The sequence below is a fragment of the Saimiri boliviensis genome, chromosome 12 (assembly GCF_048565385.1).
Source record: "Saimiri boliviensis isolate mSaiBol1 chromosome 12, mSaiBol1.pri, whole genome shotgun sequence".
Lineage (NCBI taxonomy): Eukaryota > Metazoa > Chordata > Mammalia > Primates > Cebidae > Saimiri > Saimiri boliviensis.
This window is the reverse complement of record NC_133460.1, coordinates 19,419,625-19,439,400: the sequence shown is the minus strand read 5'-3', so window position 1 is coordinate 19,439,400 and position 19,776 is coordinate 19,419,625. Positions and strand designations below refer to the sequence as shown.

At 46.0% G+C, this 19,776-nt stretch overlaps 1 protein-coding gene across 2 annotated transcripts in view; it reads right to left on the bottom strand.

Annotated features, from left to right (window-relative positions):
• Positions 1-18,613, bottom strand: part of GPR139 (G protein-coupled receptor 139) — a 45,214-nt gene extending 26,601 nt beyond the window's left edge. The window contains exons 1-2 of one of the 2 annotated variants that reach the window (XM_039478342.2): positions 18,209-18,494; positions 15,581-15,682 (exon numbers count right to left, since the gene is read on the bottom strand). Coding sequence is in view for 1 of the 2 variants with exons in the window: in XM_003930145.3 (XP_003930194.1) it covers positions 18,209-18,335 (127 nt within the window). In the remaining variant the exon portion in view is untranslated. Of the gene's footprint in view, positions 1-15,580; positions 15,683-18,208 lie in introns of both variants that reach the window. The other variant, XM_003930145.3, reaches the window with a different exon arrangement.
• Positions 18,614-19,776: the final 1,163 nt, after the last annotated feature.

The following is a 19,776-nucleotide window of genomic DNA, read 5'->3' as shown; positions in this document are numbered from 1 at the left end:
CTGTATCTCCCAAAAGTGGGTGGACCCCACATCTCTATTTCAGAAGACAGAGATTACTGCCTTCATGAAAATACTCACTTGACTGAGCTTAGAACCAAAGAACTTCCTTCCCCCCAAAATGCTATTAAAATCTTCACCTCTTGCCACTGTTCAGCAGATGGGAGTATAGGCTCCAGCACCTGCTGCCTGGGTCTGAAGCTTGCCTTTGAGCCATTTAGCAATTTGCCATGCATCTCAGTTTTCTCATCTGTAGAATGGGGTAATAGCATCTACTTCATAGGGTTAGAAGGATTACATTAGTTAATTTGGGTAATGTGTTTAAAACAGTATCTAACATGTAGGAACTCAATTAATGTTAATCATAATTATGGTAAATGACTATTAGTTTAGTGTCTACGAAGAAGTCAGCAATCTCACTATCCATGTTTCCATCATGGATACTGTGAAATGAGGGGATGTGGTGGTGGAAAGGCATGAATACAGTATTTGGCCACTGATTTGGGGCTATGCCATTATCCTGTGAAACCCACCTTATCCTCAGCACTGCTCCCCAACCAAAGACTGGGGTTGACGCACTTCCCTTCTTGTTCCATGATACACTGGGCTTTCTTTTTGTACATCACATGTCAATCTTCACAGCCATGTGATTTACCTCTGCGTCTCTCCAACTAGACTCTTCCCTTCCTGAGGGTAGAAACACAGATCTATTTGCCTTTGTGGCACCAGTAGCTATTAGACAATTTAAAAACGAATGAACAATGGAAGGTCCTAGTAGGATTCAGAGGGGTGACTTCATTTTGGAAGTCATTCTTGCCTTCGACAGCTTCGTGTCTGTATGGGAATGATGAGCCCTGGGTTTGAGATCCAAGAATGTAGCTTTGGTTTTCAGTCCTGCCTACAAGTAGTAGTTTGGAAGAGTCACTTAACTCTTCCGAGTTAAGTTTCAGCTCTTCCGAGCTTTCAGTTTCATAATGGATGAGCTTTTTGTGTAAATGTTAATTCACTTTGCACATTGGTCAGCACTTTATTAACATTAATGGTTATTATTGATGACTCTTTTTGAGCATTAGAGTCTGGCACATAATAGGTGGTCAATAAACATTCACTACGTGAACTGGATTTGAATTCTAAGTACTTATCTAAAACTGAGCCCACTTAAGGCTGAGAAAGGAAAACTTGGAAGGAAGGATCTGGAAGAGGAGAATTTTTTTTTTTGCAGGGTGATTGTTCCATCACAGTATTCTTTTTAAGGAAGAGGAAACTCAATTTCCATTTTGTAGGTTAGGTGTGGGGTGAAGAAGAAATTTGCCTACCTGTCCTTAAACATAATCTCAAGTAATTAAAACGTCTGTTTGGGGAGACGGTACTGGGGATGATGGTGAGAGAATCCTCAATCAGGAAGGAAGACACGGTTCCTCAAAACAGCTGCAAAGACCATGCTGGGAGGATGAACCATACAGAGAGGTCTGTAGACACAGCATTTTTCTTGTCCTGTTCCCTGAATACCAACATCTGCAGCGAGCCCAATGGCAAGCATAGAACCTAAGCAGTGACATGCAGGCTGGTCACATCTTAGCTCTGCTGCTCACTGGCTGAATTATCTTGGGCAGGCCACTTTACTTCTCGGAGCCTTAGTTTCCCCATATGCCAAATGGGCATGATGAAAGTACCAATGACCCAGACACTGTTGTAAAGATTAAATAAGGCAACATGGAGCAACATTTTGGTCTAGTACTTGGCTCAGAGTAAGTACTCAAATGGTAGTGGTGGTGATGATGATGATGATAGTTATGATCAAGATGTTGTTTTCAGTTCTCTTTGAGGCTAGCATGATTACATTGATGGGATTAAATAGGTAGTCATCTATCCATCTAGTCCATCCATCCATCCATTCATCCATCCCTCCATCCATCTATAAATCCATCCATCTATAAATCCATCCATCTATAAATCCATCCATCCATCCATCCATCCATCCATCCAATACCTACCAAGGCCCCTACCATGTGCCAATGCCCACCAGAGGACACTAGAGTCAAGAGATGACGTAGACTCCACGCTCACTGTTAATGGTACACAGTCTAATTCAGCATCTTTTGAATGTTCCTATGCAGAGATAAACCCTTCCTCTAGTCCCCACAGGAATTTAAATGCCTCACCCTTCACCTCCCTCACCCCATTGTAGAACTAGTCTCATTTTCTTATGATTATCCATTCTCCTTTCTACCTACCTGAGTCTGACTTCTTTTAGGGCAAAGCCATTTCATGTGCCTCTGTCTTTCCCTGCATCAGTATCCTCTGTAGGCCCTGGCACAAAGTCGGGCCTCATGACATGAAACCTGGTCCTTAATAATGCAGCCTCAAGAGCCCATGTGAGGATCTGCTAGGAAATCCTTGTAAGTTTTTAAAAAAGGAACTCTTCTTTTGGTTAAATGCCTACTACGTGCCAAGCATTCTATGTATATTATACTACATATCCCTTTCAATAAGGTGAGCAATCATCCCTGTTTACGTATATGTAGAGGTTCAGAGAATTTAACATACCCAGCAAGAAAGTCCATGTGAAACTCAAATCTAGGTTTTACAGACCTTCTTGCAGGAAAAGCATTTAGAATGGCTGGAGAAGAGATAAGGCCCAAAATGTGATGGTGTAAATGGATGTGGTGTGTGTGTGTGGTGTGTGTATTGTATACTTAGTCAAATTTGAGGAAGGCATGAAAATAGTAAACTCAAATTTCTATAGGGAGCAAGGCAGGGAACAGAAGTGAGAGAAACAGATCAGGCATAAAAAAATCTTTGTGGCATGGGAGGGAAAAGGGATAGGCAAGGACTGTGGTGGACTGGGATCGCACAAACTCCATCTAGGGGAGGCTTTTGGTGACAGCCGAGAGGAGTCGTTAACATTTCTGAAGAATCATGAGAAGAGAAATCTGAAACTGTTTTTAGAGACAAGGTCTTGCTTGGTCTTCCAGGCTCGAGTGCAATGGCCTGATCATGGCTCACTGCAGCCTTGAACTCCTGGGTTCAAGTGATCCTCCTGCCTCAGCCTCCCAAGTAGCTACAGGTGCATGCTACCAAGCCCAGCAAATTAAATATATATTTTTTGTAGAGACAGGGTCTCACTATGTCCAGGCTGGTTGTAAACTCCTGGCCTCAAGTGATCCTCCTGCTTGAGTCTCTCAAAACAGATCTGGATTTTTTAAAATGAGATTTCCACTGATTAGAAGGTGCTTTCTTTTTAAGGAAACCATAAACAGGCTACTCTCACATCCTGAAAGGTCTGCGTCCAGTTGGCTGTGGCTGGCAATGAGCCCCTAGGTCAGACCTCTTCAAGGAAAGAAATGAGAGTGGTTGAGAAGGACGTTAACCAGCATGCACCTGGCCAACATTTTGAGAGAAGCATTCAGTACTGAGAGCAACAACAACAAAAAAGTCTTCTTATTTTCCAGAGCCATTCTCCTGTGGCCTGAAGGTCAATTTTGAGAAGATCCAAGAAGCAACCACCTCTTTCTTCCCTCTTCCATGAGCTACGTCTGCCATTTTCAAGATGTCCTTGGAATCGCCACCTTGGTCTTGGGGTCATTATTCCCCTTTTCCTGCTGGACACTATGTTATCAGTACCGAATGCAGTCACAGTGACAATGTCCCTCTGTCACACTGGCCAGAACTCGGTCCCTTTTATTTGTCAAATGACAGTGCTGAAGGTGACCTTTTTCTTCTTTGCCTCCGTCGGACAGCAGCCCAGCCCAGGCACTTGTTTTCTCTCTGTTCAGGATTCTTACAGCTGACAGCTGGGTCATTAGCAGGATTTGCCCACTGTCATGACCGACTGGGAGGATCGTTCTCCACTGTGCCACAGGCACTTCCCACAGCCCTCAAGAGCCAGGCACAGACGTCCTTGGTGTCTGAGGACATCATTATCCTGCTCATTTCTCTGGGCTGTCTGTATTTTCTGTGGAGACTGAAGGTGATGGTGGCTGGCATGGGAGGAGGATGAGAGAGGCTGCTTGTGAACATAACCACTGAGCTGTACTCCTACTGGGTGCCAGGCCCTGTGCTGGGCACCCTGGTGATGCTCCCCTCTCTGCCCAGCACCCATTAGAGCCTTCCTACTGCCACAGCCACCTTCATGTTTTTGCTAAGCCCCTCTCACCTCTACTCATTTACTCTTCATAGCAGCCAGAGAGAATAGTGAAAAACCCCTATTAGATCAGGTCAACCATTCAAGGGCACCTGTGTCTTCTTGCAGCATGAAAGAAGCCAAATCTCAATTCCTCACAATCACCTGTCTAGCCCGGCCAGTGCCTATCTCTTTCCTGTCATCTCCAGCCCCTTCTCCCACATTTTCATTATACTCTAGTCTCACTGGTCTTTTGTGCCAACTCATTCTCACCTCTGGGTTACTCTGGTGGTTCCCTCTGCCTGGCATATCCTTCCTCTTACGCCTCCCCTGGCCAATCCCACCCCATTATTCAGGTCTCTGCTCACACATCACCACTTTGGAGCACCCTTTCTTGACCACCCAACCTAATGGAGCTCCCTATCGCCTTACCCCGTATGATCTCCAAGGCACATGTCAGTATCTGAAATGGTTTTTCGTGTGCGCTGACTTCCCTGCCTGCTACTTTTCTCTCTGCTTGTGCAGGGACTTCTTCGTATTTTTCTTTGCTTATCTCCCACTGCCTAGAAGGGCTTGACACATGACAGGGGCTCATGCAAATGAGCTAAGTGAACACAGTTGATCTTATCACCCTCACTCCCAGATGAGGAAACTGAGGCTTGAAGAAGGGGAAATTACCTGCTCACAGTCTTGCAGCTTAGAATGTTGCAGCCCTGAGACCTGTGCCCAAATGTGCCCCATCCCCAAACCACTATTGCCAAAGTGATGTTCTGGAAGGGTTGTAGGTGTAGAGGGAGGACACAAGGTAGGACCATGTTCTGGGAGGGTCAGGAGTGTGGGCCCCTGAGTCCTTTAAGGGCTGCTCACTCTGACCCTCCTTATGGCACCACCTTCTTGTGCTCTCTCCAACCACTGCCTGTTCCACCACATTCCAGGGAAGACACTGCCTTCTTTCAGGAGGCAGATGATGGTTCTTGTTAGCAACTCTGTGGAGCTGAACTGTGGTGAGGCTGGAATGCTAAAAGTTAGGCCAGGCATGGTGGCTTACGTCTGTAATCCCAGCACTTTGGGAGGCCAAGGCAGGTGGATCACAAGGTCAGGAGTCAAACACCAGCCTGGTCAATATGGTGAAACCCTATTTCTACTAAAAATACAAAAATTAGCCAGGCGTAGTGGCAAGCGCCTGTAGTCCCACCTACTCAAGAGGCAGAGGCAGGAGAATCACTTGAACTTGGGAGGCAGAGGTTGTAGTGAGCCGGGATCATGCCACTGCACTCCAGCCTGGGCGACAGAGTAAGATTTCATCTCAAAACAAAAAAAAAGTTCAAAGCTTCAGCTAAAACAGAATCATGGCCATTATACCTTTGGCTGCAGGATGTGTGTGTGTGTCGGGGGGAGGGTTGAGGAGGGTGTGGGTATATGTGTGCATCTGTGTGTGTCTATATGTATGCATGTCTTTGTGTGTAGTGCGTATCTGCATGTGTGTCTGTGCGTGTGCATCTCTATGTGTGCATGTTGATATGTGCTTCTGTGTGTCTATATGTGTGAGTGTGTGTCTCTGCATGTGGTGTGTGTCTGCATGTGTGTCTGTGTGGGTTTGCATCTGTGTGTCTGTGTGTGCAATGGCTGTGTGTGTCTGTGTGTCTGAGCAGAGTTCCCTGGTTGAAATGATGAGGCCGATTGCTTGCTTTGCACTTAGTTGAAAATAAGAAATGTCTGTGGCTGAAAAGCAATTCCCCCAGCTCTACCTGTGTTTGCCAAACAAGCGGGGAAAGAAAAGAAGTCACTAGTGGACACATTAGTTCATACTCTGTAGAATGTGTTGTCTCAACTCAGGGTCAATTTACCTACTTTTATAAGGCACTGACCTCCTGTTTCACTCTGCTTGCATCCCAGACACTCTGGCCTTCTTGCTGTCCTGTATGTGGGCACCGGTGCCCTCCTGCCTCCGGGCCATGACACAGCCTGCTCCCTTTGCCCCCTCCATTCCATTCTTCCCTTCTGTGTCCTTCAGATTGCAACCACTCCTCCTTGAGGGGAGCTTCCCTTGAGTTCTTTTGTGTAGGTCAAGTTCTCCAGCGATAAGCTCTCACAGCACCAAGTAGCTCTCTTTCATGACATTTTCCCAGTTGAACTTTTACATTTATTTGGATATCTCATCATGCCGGTCTTCCCCATGAGTGTGTGTTTTGTGTAAATGCCACAAGGGCAAAAAATGGGTCATTTGGGCTTACCACATAGCTAGCATGGAGCCTGGTACCTAGCAATCCCAGGCCCACAATGCATGGATGGATGCGTGGACAGATGGATGGATGGATGCATAGACATGTGGATGGGTAGATGCGTGGACAGATGGATGGTTGAGGGTGGATGGATAGATGAATGGATGGGTGGATGGATGGATGGATGGATGGATTGATGTGTGGACAGATGTATGCATGTATGTATGTATGAACGGATGGATGGATAAATGAATGCAGGTGCATTGTCTGATCGTGCTCTGCGGTTCTCTTCTCATCACTCTTTGCCATGAGGCAAAATGAAAACACACATTTGAGGTTAAAATTCCTAGCTTCCTCTCAATGCAGTGCAGTAGGTCATGACCTTCACTTAGGAAAAGCACAAGCAATTCTGTTTCCACTTTATAGAAAAACAAAGGTCCTGGGTCACCCATACAGCAAAATTCCCTCCCTTTGATTTGTACTAGGATTCAAGGTAGTCACCTCCTTCTCATGCCTGACCCTGCCATCTTTACATTTCCCTTGGTAGAGGTGGAGGCAGGAGGGTAACTCATGGTGCTGCAATGGTCAAGGCACACGGGATTTGGAATCCTAGAGACCTGAGGTCAAGGCCCAGCTCTGCTGCTAATTAGTTATGCAACCCTGGGGAACTTTCTTGCTCTCTCAGCCTCAGTTTTTCCATCAAGGGCATGGTAGACCAGGTGCAGGGTCTTGTGCCTGTAATCCTAGAGCTTTGGGGGACTGAGGCAGGAAGATTACTTAAGGCCAGGAGATTGAGACCAGCCTGGGCAACACAGCGAGACCCTCATCTCTAAATTAAACATAGTTTTTAAAAAGGGCATTGTATTAGAACAGTGTTCCTAGACTTTAGTGATTGTCCTACTGCAAAGGATTGAATGTATTCCACATTTTTTGAAGTCCTAGCCCACAATGTGAAGGGATTAGGAGGTGGGGCTTTTGGGAATTGATTAGGTACTGAGATGGAGTCCTCATGAATGGGATTAGTGGCTTCATAAAAGGAACCCCAGAGGGCTCTCTTCTTCTCTTTCCCTGGAGAGAGGATACAATGAGAAGTCAGGAGTCTGCAACCTGGAAGAGGGCCTTCCCCAGAGCCTGACTGTTCTGGAGCCCTGATCTCAGACTTCCAGCTTCCAGAACTGCGAGGAATAGATTTCTGTGGTATATAAACCACTTAGTCTATGGTACTTTGTTACAGCAGCCCACACAGACTAAGTGATTTTACCAATTTTGTGATTTTTGCAGCATTCTTATGTCACCAGTACTATCATTTATTTAGCATTTTGTTTGAAAGTGATTTGCCTTTTCTTCCTTAAATTTATACTTTATATAACTGTGCTGCCCAATATAAGTGTGAGTCACATATGCAATTGAAATTTTCCTAGTAGCCACATTAATAAAGTAAAAGGAAGCAGGAGAAGTTAATTTTAACAATATATTTTATTTAACTGTGTACATCCAAAATGTAATTTATATAAATTATTGATGAGATATTTAACTTTTTTTCATGCTAAATCTTCAAAATCTGATGTGCATTTCAGGCTTCCAGCACATATCCCTATGGATGATAATTTTTCATTGGAAGTCTCTGATCTCTATTTAGATGTCATAAAATGTATGATTGAAAGAGTAGATTCACATTCTTAAGTTGTTCCAAGTATACAATTATTTTCTACTAACTGAATTGAGTATGGGATTTTAGTTGTAAATTAATTGAAATGAAATGAAATAAAAAATTTAGTTCTACAGTTGCACTAGTCAAATGTCAAATGTTCAATAGCTGCATGCAGCTGGTGGTTATTCTACTGGATGGCACAACCACCCCAGATCATAAGTCAGCCTCCCTTCCCCATTGTAAGTGGAAGGTAACCTCAAACAGAAATAGAATGACAATCCAAGAGTTACAGTACTCCAGCTAGGTATTACTGCTTGCCAGTGTCTGAGTCCAAGGTCTGCTCTGTGTCTCTTCAAAAGGGAGATTTAAACTGAGTGCAGCGGCATGTGCCTGTAGTACTAGCTACTCAGGAGGCTGAGATGGGAGTACCACTTGAGTCCAGGAGTTCGAGGCTGCAGTGAGCTCTGAGTGAGCCATTGCACTCCAGCCTGGGCAACAGAGTGATTCCCTGTCTCAGAAAAAAAAAGGAGATTTAAAGGGTGTTAAAGATACACTAGCACCAAGCTGAGACTTTCCCTTTGATGGAATCAGAAAGATTAAGATAGCTGAAAAGAGATTCAATGCTACAGACTTGTACCACCAAAAATAATCCTATATACCAACAAAACAAACCAAAAATATCTAGGCTATCACTCTGAGCTCAAAATCTTCCACTTTCTTTTTCTCTTACTCCTATTCTTTTGCTTCTGTCTAAGAGATTGCTAGCAGTGTGGTTTCGTGAAAACTGATCTGAGATGGGAAAACTAAGTTCTGGTTAAGACTCTGCTTTCTGTATTAGTCCGTTCTCACACTGCTATAAAGACATACCTGAGCTAGGTAATTTGTAAAAGAAAGAGGTTTAATTGACTTGCAGTTCCACATGGCTAGGGAGGCCTCAGGAAACTTACAATCACGGTGGAAGGTGAAGGGGAAGCAAAGACCTACTTCACATGGTGGCAGGAAAGAGTGAGCTATTAAGAAGAGGAAAAACTGCCTTATAAAACCATCAGATCTCACAAGAACTCACTTGCTATCATGAGAAAAGCATGGAGGAAACTGCCCCCTTAATCTAATAATTTCCCCCTAGGTCTCTTCCTAAACACCTGGGGATTACAATTCAAGAAGAGTTTTGGGTGGAGACACAAACCTCAACCATATCACATTTCTAGCTCTGCAGATTCCTCATTTTATAAAATGGGAATGTTTGGACTCAGAAAACACAGCAGTCATTACTGCTCACACCTGTAATTCCAGTATTTTGGGAAGCCGAGGTGGGCTGATCACTTGAGACCAGGAGTTCAAGACCAACCTGGCCAACATGGTGATACCTCATCTTTTCAAAAAACACAAAAAATCAGCTGGACATGGTAGCATATGGCTGTAATTCCACCTACTTGGGAGGCTGAGGCAGAAGAATCGCTTGAACCTGGGAGGGAGCTTGCAGTGAGCTGAAATCACGCCACTGCACTCCACACTCCAGCCTGGGTGACACAGTAGGACTCTGTCTTAAAACAAAAAGTTAAATAAGTTAATGCATTTGAAGTGTTTTGAAGAATTTCTGGCACATTGTAATGGCTAGTACCAGACACTGTGCCCCATGCAGACCTGAATTATCTCATTTCAGCCACACCATAAACCCTGTGAGAAAGACTCTTACACCCATTCTGCAGATAGGAACACTGAGGCTCAGATAGGGTGAAATCACTTGCCAGAGACCCATTAATAGGAAACCACAAGACCGGACTTTGAACCCAGGTCTGGGGACCACGGAGCCTACATCTTGATCCACCATTCTGGCCGGTTCTAAGGACTCTCCCTATTCTAAAAAAAATGGTGGATTTGTGTTTCAAGACATTGTTAGCATGCAGTTTGTGGTATTTTTGGCAGTTCTTTATTCCAGCTTATGCCAAATCCCTGGTTTCATGGGTTGGCATGCTTTTCCAGTTTAGCCACATATTTCTCTCTGTCTCCATCCCTGTTACTCCTCAATTCTCCCTCTAGATTCTTGTTTTTTTCTTTTTTCTCCACCTGCTGTGACCCCATTGGTGTTTATTGGTGCTTCTTGCAGCTTTCCCAACCCCTGGGTTTGTGAATTGGCTGCATCGCGGACCATTATCAAGCCCGCAGATATGTTTGGTTTGGCTCACAAAGTGCTGGCTCACATAGTGTTTTTTAAATTTTTGAATTAGTTGCCAACATGTGAAATAACGGACATTTCATATAAAAATCCAGATTTTTTGAACAGCTTGGCAACACGGAACCACTGGCTGGGAAGCGGAGTGGCAGTGGCACGTTCTAGCTCCCTCGGTCCCTATCTTTCCTGTTGTGGTCACTCCCCCGTCTCTCGACCTGGTCTGAATGTTGGTTATCCTTGAGGAGCATGTGCTGCTGTTTACTTATAAGACAGCAGAGAAGCAGTACTGAATACTTCCCTGTCATTTCTTCACTGTGTGACCTTGGGGAAGTATCTCAAAGTTCTCAATGGAAAAATGGGTTATAATGTATACGTGCCTCAAGGAATCATCAAAGAATCATCATAAGTTAAATGAGGCCAGGCACAGTGGCTCACACCTGTAATCCCAGCACTTTGGGAAGCCAAGGTGGGTGATCACTTGAGGACGGGAGTTTGAAACTAGCCTGGCCAACATGGTGAAACCCCATCTCTACAAAAAACCCAAAAATATGCCTGGCATGGTGGCTCATGGCCGTAATTCCAGCTGTTCGAAAGGCTGAGGCAGGAGAATTACTTGAATCTGGGAGGTGGAGCTTGCAGTGATCTAAAATCACACCACTGCACTCTACACTCCAGCCTGGGTGACACAGTGAGACTGTCTCAAAAATAAAATAAAATAAAATAAAATAAAATAAAATAAAATAAAATAAAACGTTAAAAGGGTTAATGAATTTGAAGTGTTTTGAAGAATTCCTAGTACATAGTAAGCACTAAAAGTGTGTTAGTAATTATTAAGAGGAATAGTCCATTCTTTTTTTTGTTTGTTTTGTGCATTTGTCTCTAAAACTGTGAGAAAATAAGAGTTGAAGAGAGCCACGTGTTTTCAGAAAAACAACAGAGAAGCATGATTCTTTGGGTAAATGAAGCATTTCTTAAACACTAGATGACTTTGTTCATTTACGTTATCTAACTGCTCCTTTTAGATATTTGAATTCAAGACACCCGGCCACTATCATTTCATGGTGCCCCCTGCAGGGCCGGCATCAGCTATCACCATTTGCCAATATGTTTCAGATCCACATGGAGGTTCAATGGCAGGACCCTTTCTGTTCATGACTCTGACTGCAGTAACCAGGAGAACCTTGTTGGTGGTGCTTGTCGGTCTCTGCCAGCTGTAGCTGGAGGCCGTTTCATGTTCTGCACTGATATTATTTTTGGGAGTTTCTCTGAATCACAGGCAATTCTTTTAGGGAAACAAATTCCCTAGGCTTATGATGGAATTGATCACTTAATCCATTGGATCATTCTCTTCTAGTTTGCCAGGGCATGCTGTTTCATTTCCATTTTGAGTGAAACTGTATTCATGGAAAAGACCTATCCACAGAGTGATGTGTGGTTACTGGGCATTTACAAGGCTTGAGCACATGGACAGGTTAGACTATAAAACGATGCGAGTTACTATTTGCTGAGCTCCTACAATGTGTGAGGCACTGCGAGAAACCTTTGCATATTTTATTTCTGGTCACCACAGCAATCAATCCAGGGCACAGAAGGTTAATAGCATTTACTGAACTCTTACTCTATGTGAGAGGAACAGGTGCCAAGAACAGTGCTAAGCATTCTTATAACTGCATTTAATCCTCAAAGCAACCCAGTGAGAGAGGTATTATTATTCCATCTCACAGCAGAAGAAACTGAGGCTCAGAGAAGGGGATAAACTTGCCCAAGGTCACAGATTAGCAGTCAGGGGAGCAGGATTCAAACCCAGTCAGTTTGACTTGAGAGACCACAGGGCTTAACTGCTGAACTCAGCTGCCCACTTTCTTGCAGATGGGAGAACTGGGGCTCAGAGAGGTGAAGTCTTATACCTGCGATCCATGGCAAACATGGTTAAGATACAGGATTTAAATCCATGTCCAGTTACAAAGCAATGTATTTGACACTTAACCTCACAAATCAAAACTAACATGATCGTTACGGAAACTAAGCAGGGGAGAAAACTACAAAGCCAGCCCAGGTAGCCTCCAGCATAGCTATGCCATTGGTCTATGCTCACGTCCTGCCTATGGGGCCATGTCTCCAACTACAGCAACATAGGCAGAACCGGGCTCTCCTGGGCCTTTGAGAGATCCATTAAGAATAACTTGGCCATGGTCACACAGTGAGTCATTGCCAGAGGAAACCTGGAATGATGAAGTGCTCTTTTTCTCACTGCTAGAACAGGTGTCCTATGGTCAAATGTGCCTAAGGATGAGTCACACAGGTTACAGAGGTCCATTAGGTATGCCATTAGGGACTGTTCAGAATTGGAGTGCCTACGTACTTTTGAAAGGGGCAGCCAACCAAGAAATTATGATTCAAATGCACAGTGGAATACAATACAGCTGTATAAAACAATGATAAAGCTTTATATATACCATGATGGGGATTCATATATTAAGTGGAAAAAGAGTAAATGTAGGACAGTGTGCATAATGTGCTCATTTTGGGGACAGTGAAAAAAAGGGAGCATTGAAATCCATAATTCATATTTGCTCTCATATGCATGAAGATACCTGGAAAGAATGCATAAGAAACTAAGGCACTAATAACAGTGGTTACCTCTGTGGTGGTAGGTTTGAGAAATGGTGAACAGAAGAAAGTGATGGAAGAAAGACTTTCCAATGTGTCTCTTTTTATATTTTCAGGCTTTTAAGTCAGATGAATATAATAATCTATTTAATGCAAAAAAAAAAAAAAAAAAAAACAAGAAGAAGAAGAAAAGAAAAAGAAAAAAAAAAAAAGAAAGGAAAAATAAAATAAAGCAAGCAGCTATTCCTCAGCTCCAGAAAATTGCTGCCTTCTGGGCATGTACATCTAATGTCAATTATTCTGGTGTTTTTAAGGGAACTTGGAAATTTATTTAAAAAAAATTTTAAATTTCAAATTATTCACTGGTAGTACATAAAAATACAATGGTTTTTTACATACTAACCATGTATCCTGCAAACATGCTAAACTCACTTATTAGTTCTTAGGAGTTTTTTTGGTGTAGAATCTTTGTGACTTTCTAGGAAGCCTACTGTGTCATCTGTGAACTGAAATGACTTAATTTCTTCCTTTCTGTATACATTTTATTGCTTTTTCTTGCCTTATTGCACTGGCTAGGACTTCCAGTATGATGTTTAATAGGAGTGGTGAGAGCAATCATCCTTGCCTTGTTCTAGATCTTAGGGAAAAGCATTCAGTTTTTCATCATTAATTGTGTTGTAAGAAGTAAGTGACCTATAGATGCCCTTTATCAGGTTAAAGAAGTTCTTTTCTTGTTCCTGGTTTGATGAGTTTTTATCACAAACAGACATTGAATTTTGTCAAATGCTTTTTCTGCATCTATTGAGATGGATCTTATGGCTTTTCTTTTAGTTTGTTAATACGGTGAGTTATACTGAGTGATTTTCACATGTTGAACCAGTGTTATTGTATTCCTGGGATTAACTCAAGTTGATTTTGATGTGTTATCCCACTTTTTTATCACTGGATTAGATTTGCTAGTATTTTGTTGATGATTTTTGTGTCTATGTTCATGAGGAACATTGGGCTGTAGTTTTCTTTTCTTGTAATGTCTTTGTCCAGTTTTGATAAAGCTGGTGTTGTAAAATGAGTTGGGATTTTTTCCTAAGTTTTAAATGACGAAAAAATAACTTATAGAGTGCTTACTGTGTTCCAGGCATTGTGTTCAGTGCTTAACCCACTAATCTTCACAGCAAGCCTATGAAGTGTAGACCATTCTTACAATCAGCCTCAATTTAAAGATGGGGAAACTGAGGCACAGGCTGGTTAAAGTCACTTGCCTAAGGTCACATAACTTTTAAGAAGCACAGCCAGTACTCAGACTCCAGAGGTCCAGCTCCAGAGTGTGTCCTTTTAACCTGTTTACTCCATTTTCTCTCATTAAAGATGTTGACAAGGTAAAGAAAACACATCTGCAGGGCTAAGCTCAGCTTACAGGTCACCAGTTTTCTACTTCTGGTTAAAAACAATGGTAACTACCATGCGTCAGGCTTACTTACTATCTGCCAGGCTACAGACTCATCATCTGCCTTCATCTTGCACTAACCGTCAAAGGCAGATGTTACAGATGTTATCATCCTCACTTGGCAGTGGTGGGAATCTCCCTTCTGCTGGGCAGCATGCAGTTTCAAGCTATCCTCTCTTTCCTCACCTTGTCTTTCTGCACATCCATGGCACTCTTAGGAAGGTAAATTTTTTTAAATCTCTCAAATCTCAGTTTAATTTCACGCTGCTCCTTCCTTATCAGGCTGGCTCACCCATCCTTCCTCTCACTGTCTTTCCCCAGGGGCTCAAGTTCATCATTTTCTTCTGCACTGCTGCCTCTTTTGCACTGTCTCATTCCTGTTGGCCCAGTGAGTGTCCCAATCCTTCCTTTTTGGCTCCGCTGACTTATTTTGTGTGTCTCAAGAAGTGAGAAACATCTCGCTTACTTAAAAAGGAGGAGGAAAGAGAGAAAGTTTTAGGAACAGGTGGGACACCAATTTTCTCCATGGAGCACAGAAATGAGGGACCAGGGTTAGTTCAAACAACTTCCCAGCCATAATGAAGGCAAAGCCATGCACTGAAATGTGTTTGCATGCTGGCTTGACTGTGCGACCATAGATAAGATGCTCAGTTTTTTTGACTCTCAGTGTTCATGCAAAATGAATTTGAAGGCAGAGGTGTGGCAGGAATTATGTGCAATAATATAGGTGACAGAGATCTGTTGTAGAGAAGGCACTGAGTGAGGAGTAAGTGCTTTCTTCGGACCAGGCACTGTGCTAAGTCATATTTGCATAGATGCCCTTATTTAATACATACCACCTGTGTGGGCAGCAGGTATTACTATTACCTATTGTGGTAAAGTGAGGCAAAGAGTTCTTAAGTGGCAAAGCTGTACCCATATTTCACATTAGAATTCCTTTGATCCTACACCAACCAGTTAAATATTAGACTGTCTGGAGCAATCCCCTAGCTCTTCCTCCCAGCCTAGAGACTGCAGGTAGCCAGAGACATCTGCTACTTTCCTGTGATACTAGCTCTCCTGTTGCCAAACATTCAGGCTCTCCTCATCCATCCCTCAGTTCCCACCCACGTCTCCAACCACTACTGTGAGAATTTGGGAAACTTGGGGTGAGTCCACTGCCAGGAACAGTGATTCAATTAAAATCTCAGTTTTCAACAATATGAGCAAGGCCTGCGGTCTGTTACTCCACACCCAGCAAAGCTGTGTCTCCCAGTCAGTGGTGGAGTAAATAAGAGTTTGCTAATTGCTGGGGCTGGGGAGGGGAGGTGATGGGTGGGGACTACTGTGGTGAGCTCAACACGTGGAGTTAAATGCTGACCGGAGTGCTTTCTTCTGTGTATCTCTCAGTCCCTCCTTTGGTCACTGGTAGGGCTGGGCAGGCAGACCTCACCTCCTTACAACTTAATGGGCTTCATGATAACTATGACTGCAGTGGCTCAGTGTCAATCAATGAATGTCAGGCACCGAGGTGAGTGTTTCACTTGTGCTGTCATCTCCAGCAACATCCTTTCTTCTCAGCACCACTCCAGGGGACAGCTACTCTCCTAGTTCCCATTTTGCAGATGTGGAAACTGAGGCACAGAGACATGAAAAGCCTGCAACTTAACCCCAGCAGAATCTAGATTAACACTCACTCTTCATTGCCAGGACATACTTCATTGTCAGAAATGGCTTTAAGAGAATGACTTAAAGAATTCACCTTTGAACCAGCCTTGCGGGCTGTTAAAACTGCTAACAGATCAAGACTTTTGAATAGTCCTGGTACCCAGTCATTCTTCTCTAGGTTGCTTGGTCCCTACCCATCCATCTGCTGCGCTTCCATTTGGGAGCTCCTGAAACTCAGAGATTGCACCCTAGGAGTTTTTGTGGTCTTTTGACACCCAGTTAATACTTGGCATGCCACAGGAGGTCAAAACTATTAGTTGAGGGTATGAAGACATCAACAACAGCCAAACCCTAACCCTAGCTTCATGCTTTTAAGTTCTCAAGCTCTGGGCTAAGCCTGAGGCTAGCACAGTGCTTGGCATACAGTAGATGTCAATGCTGTGCGTCAGGAAGGCCCTAGCTGGCATAGGAGTTGGGATGTGAAGGTGTAATACGTTGGCTTCCACTTTGAGGTCTTTGAAAGTCTAAGCTTTTCCTCATTCTCTTCATCCTCACGTCCCTGCTTTGAACTCTTGAAGGGTCAACCTCTGCTTGTCTTTGTCTCTGTCCCTTAAATGGTTTCATTAGAAAAGCCTGGGATGGTGAGTGAGTAAGTGGCTACCTCACTCAGTAGAAGAGGTGCAAGGGTGGATGGATTGTGGCTGGGGGAAGGTGGGGGTGCATTCTGATGGGAAGGCTGTTGGGGAAAGAGGTTCTGACACTTTTCCGGTTCAGCAAGCATCACCAAATAACCAACCTTCTCAAAAACCCATTTCCAAAAACAGTGCTCTGGGGAGAGAGAGCATCTCAGAAGGGCTGAAGGGGGAAGGTGGAATCTGGACTGAAATCAATCCCAGCTCAAGGTAATTACAGGACATGTGCTACCACCCCGGCAGGGCAAATCAGAGGCTGAGCATCTCTCCTAGGGCAGCCAGAGTGATTAGTTAGGAATAAAAGCCTCATCACTCACTGGGGGAGAGAGGCTCTCACATCAGTAAACTTGCGCTTTCTCATGCCTGCCAAATTTGGGAGGGGGGATTTATTGAAATAATCTCATCTGGGGCCCTGGGCCAAGTTGAATGTTTTGGAAAGGAAATCTCAGCCAGGCTCTCAGAAATTCGGCTCCCAAGTTCCCAGGATCGCAGGATGCTAAGGTCTGCAGACTAAGAGATGACTAGAGAGATGATGCTGAGATTTTAGGCTGTACATTGGATTTTTTTTCTCTCTCTCTCTTTCTCTTTTCTTCTTTCAGTCCCTCTCTCCTCTCTGCATGCAAATGATCTTTAGGAATCTACCGACCACCCAGACTGTCTGCAAGGGGTGTCCACCCAAAGCTGGAGCCCTTGGAAGAAAAAACGTTCTTTTTCTCTTTCTCTTCCTTGCACACAGCCCAGGCAAGCACCCCCTCCTTCTCAGCAGCCAGCTCTCTTCAGGAATTCAGCACAAGTCTCAGCCACACTTTAGAGAGGACATTAAGATGTGGGACCAGCCAGACATCCACAGTAGCTGTGAGCTGCCCAGGGTCGGTAGACCTGGAGGCCAAGCCAGGGGTCCAGGCATGTCCTCAAGGAGACTGTGACCCCCTGAGGTGGCAGCCACCACAGGCAGCCCGGTGTGTCTCTGCACCCTTCCCCTGGCTAGTGCAGGGTCCCAGAGCCAACCCCTGATTCTCGTTAGCTGGCTGGAAGACCCTTTTCTTGCTAGGCATCCTTGCTCCATCCCAGTGTCCCCTGAGTAAGAGAGCGCCCAATGTCAGGGTCTCCAGCTTCATCTCGTGTCAGGTAGGGACAAGCAGAGGGGCAGAGGTGCCCCAAAGGGGGTGGACTTGTAGGGGCCATAGGAGAAGGGAAGCCTCCAGGAAGCCTTCTGTCCAGAACATGCAGTCAAGTGAAATACACACACAGCCCTCTTCGCCCCCACCCCGTGAAAGTCATCCCCACCCCATGAAAGCCATCCCCTCCAGACGCGCGCACAAATGCACCCTCGAATCCACGCTCACACACCAAGCCCATTGCCTGCCGTCACACTAATGAAACACACACACACACACACACACACACACACACACACGCACACACCCACACGCGCGCGCGCGCGCACGGTCTTCACCCCCACTCCCCTGCCAGGGCACCAGCAACTTCCTTTAGCCCCGCCCGCCTGGAAATCTCCGCAGTTGCCCTTAAAGCTTAAACTTTTTCTGAGGAGGGCTCCAGGGAACGCACGGGGAGGACTGGGGCTTCTGGGCAGGGTGGCCAGGCAGTTGGGGTTCCTGGTTTCCCTCCCTCTCCCCCACGCCCCTCACCTGGTAAACCGAGGCACAGCAAGAGGCTGTAGTAGACCACAGGCACGAAGCCCAAGCCGCAGGCCGAGCCAGGGGACCACCAGGACAGCGAACTGTTGGCTGCGAGGTGGGCGTGCGTGTGCTCCATGAGCGCGCCCCTCGCTCCCCTCGCCGCTTCGCGCCCGGCCTGCCAGCCCGACTCTGGTCGCCGGCTCGGTGGTGGCGGCGGCGGAGGCAGCAGCTGGAGCAGCAACGCCACTCTCCCTGCAGGACTGGCTCCTACCCTTGGCGGAGATCCCCTCTGCTCGCTCCGCACCTGCCCGCCTGGAGTCCCGGCTCAGCCCTCCCGCAGGGCGCGGGGCGCGGGGCGCAGGGTATGGGGCGCGCGGCGCGGGGCCTCGGGAGGGGCTCCCGTAGCCGGTCTGTGCGCCTCCCACCTCGGACCCGCTCCACTCCCGCCTCAAAGCTGGGGGGCTGGGACGCCGCTCTCCGCAGCCAATCAGCGGCTGCCTGGACGCGGAGTGTGTGTGGGGTGGGGGGGATGCGGGAAAGGAGGGGGTCCCAGCCGCCTCGCCTGGCTCCAGTTTCAGGGGGAGAAGATGCAGTTAGACCTGGGAACCCCAAAAGAAGACCGGGGTGGAGAACAGGCTACCCCCATCTCCAGCCCCGCGCGAGGGGCGTGGTGTGGGTGGGATCTGCCTCTCCCGCAGCGGCTCCTCACTACTCCAGCTTGTCCGCAGTTTGCCTTTCTTCACTCTCCTCGCGGCCGCCTCTCTTACCCCTCGCCAGTGCTTCCAGTCCATCTCCAGATAGAGGATTCTACACCTAGGGCAAAGGACGGGGAAGGGGTGGGGCTGTTGGAGCAACGAGGATGCTAAAGGGTTGTCGGTTTTCCTGGACTAGGGCAGATAAGCCTGCTGACTCTGGAAAGAGGGGTGCGTGCATCCCTGAGCGTGTGTGTGGCCGCCGGTGGACTGTCCCCTAACTGGATTGCATTTGAAGAGGATACAGACTGGCTAAGAGACGCCCCTCCAGCATGCAGCCCTTCAGTCAGGCATAAGGATGTTGCAGCCACTCAAACACGCACTCGCCCACGCTGACACAAAGACACACAAAACCCCGAAATGCGGTGTATTCATACGCTCACTCAGACACGCGGATGCCCTCCCACTCCACACCCAGACCCGTGAAAACACGCAGGCATCCTCATCACCGTGCACAAGGCCACACTCGCGGGGCACTCCAAACATACACAAACGCACGCGGGGTTATGGGGGATGGTCTAGAGTGCTTGAAGGTTGTGTGAAGGGTAGCTTTGGTACAGCAGGTGGGATCCAAGCAATGTGTGGGTGGGTGGTCTTTTCTCCTCAGGGCAGGCAGGTGGAGAGAGAGAGAGAGAGAGAGAGAGAGAGAGAGAGAGAGAGAGAGAGAGACGTCTGCTGTCTGGGGCTCAAGACAGTGAATGTGAGAGAGTTAAAGATTCTGCAGGAATACCAAGACCCGGCGTCCCCAGGAGCAGACTGTAGCAGCTGCCTATGCAAAGAGCTGTGATGGGTCTGAGAAGCCTAAGACCCCGCCCCCGCTGCTTC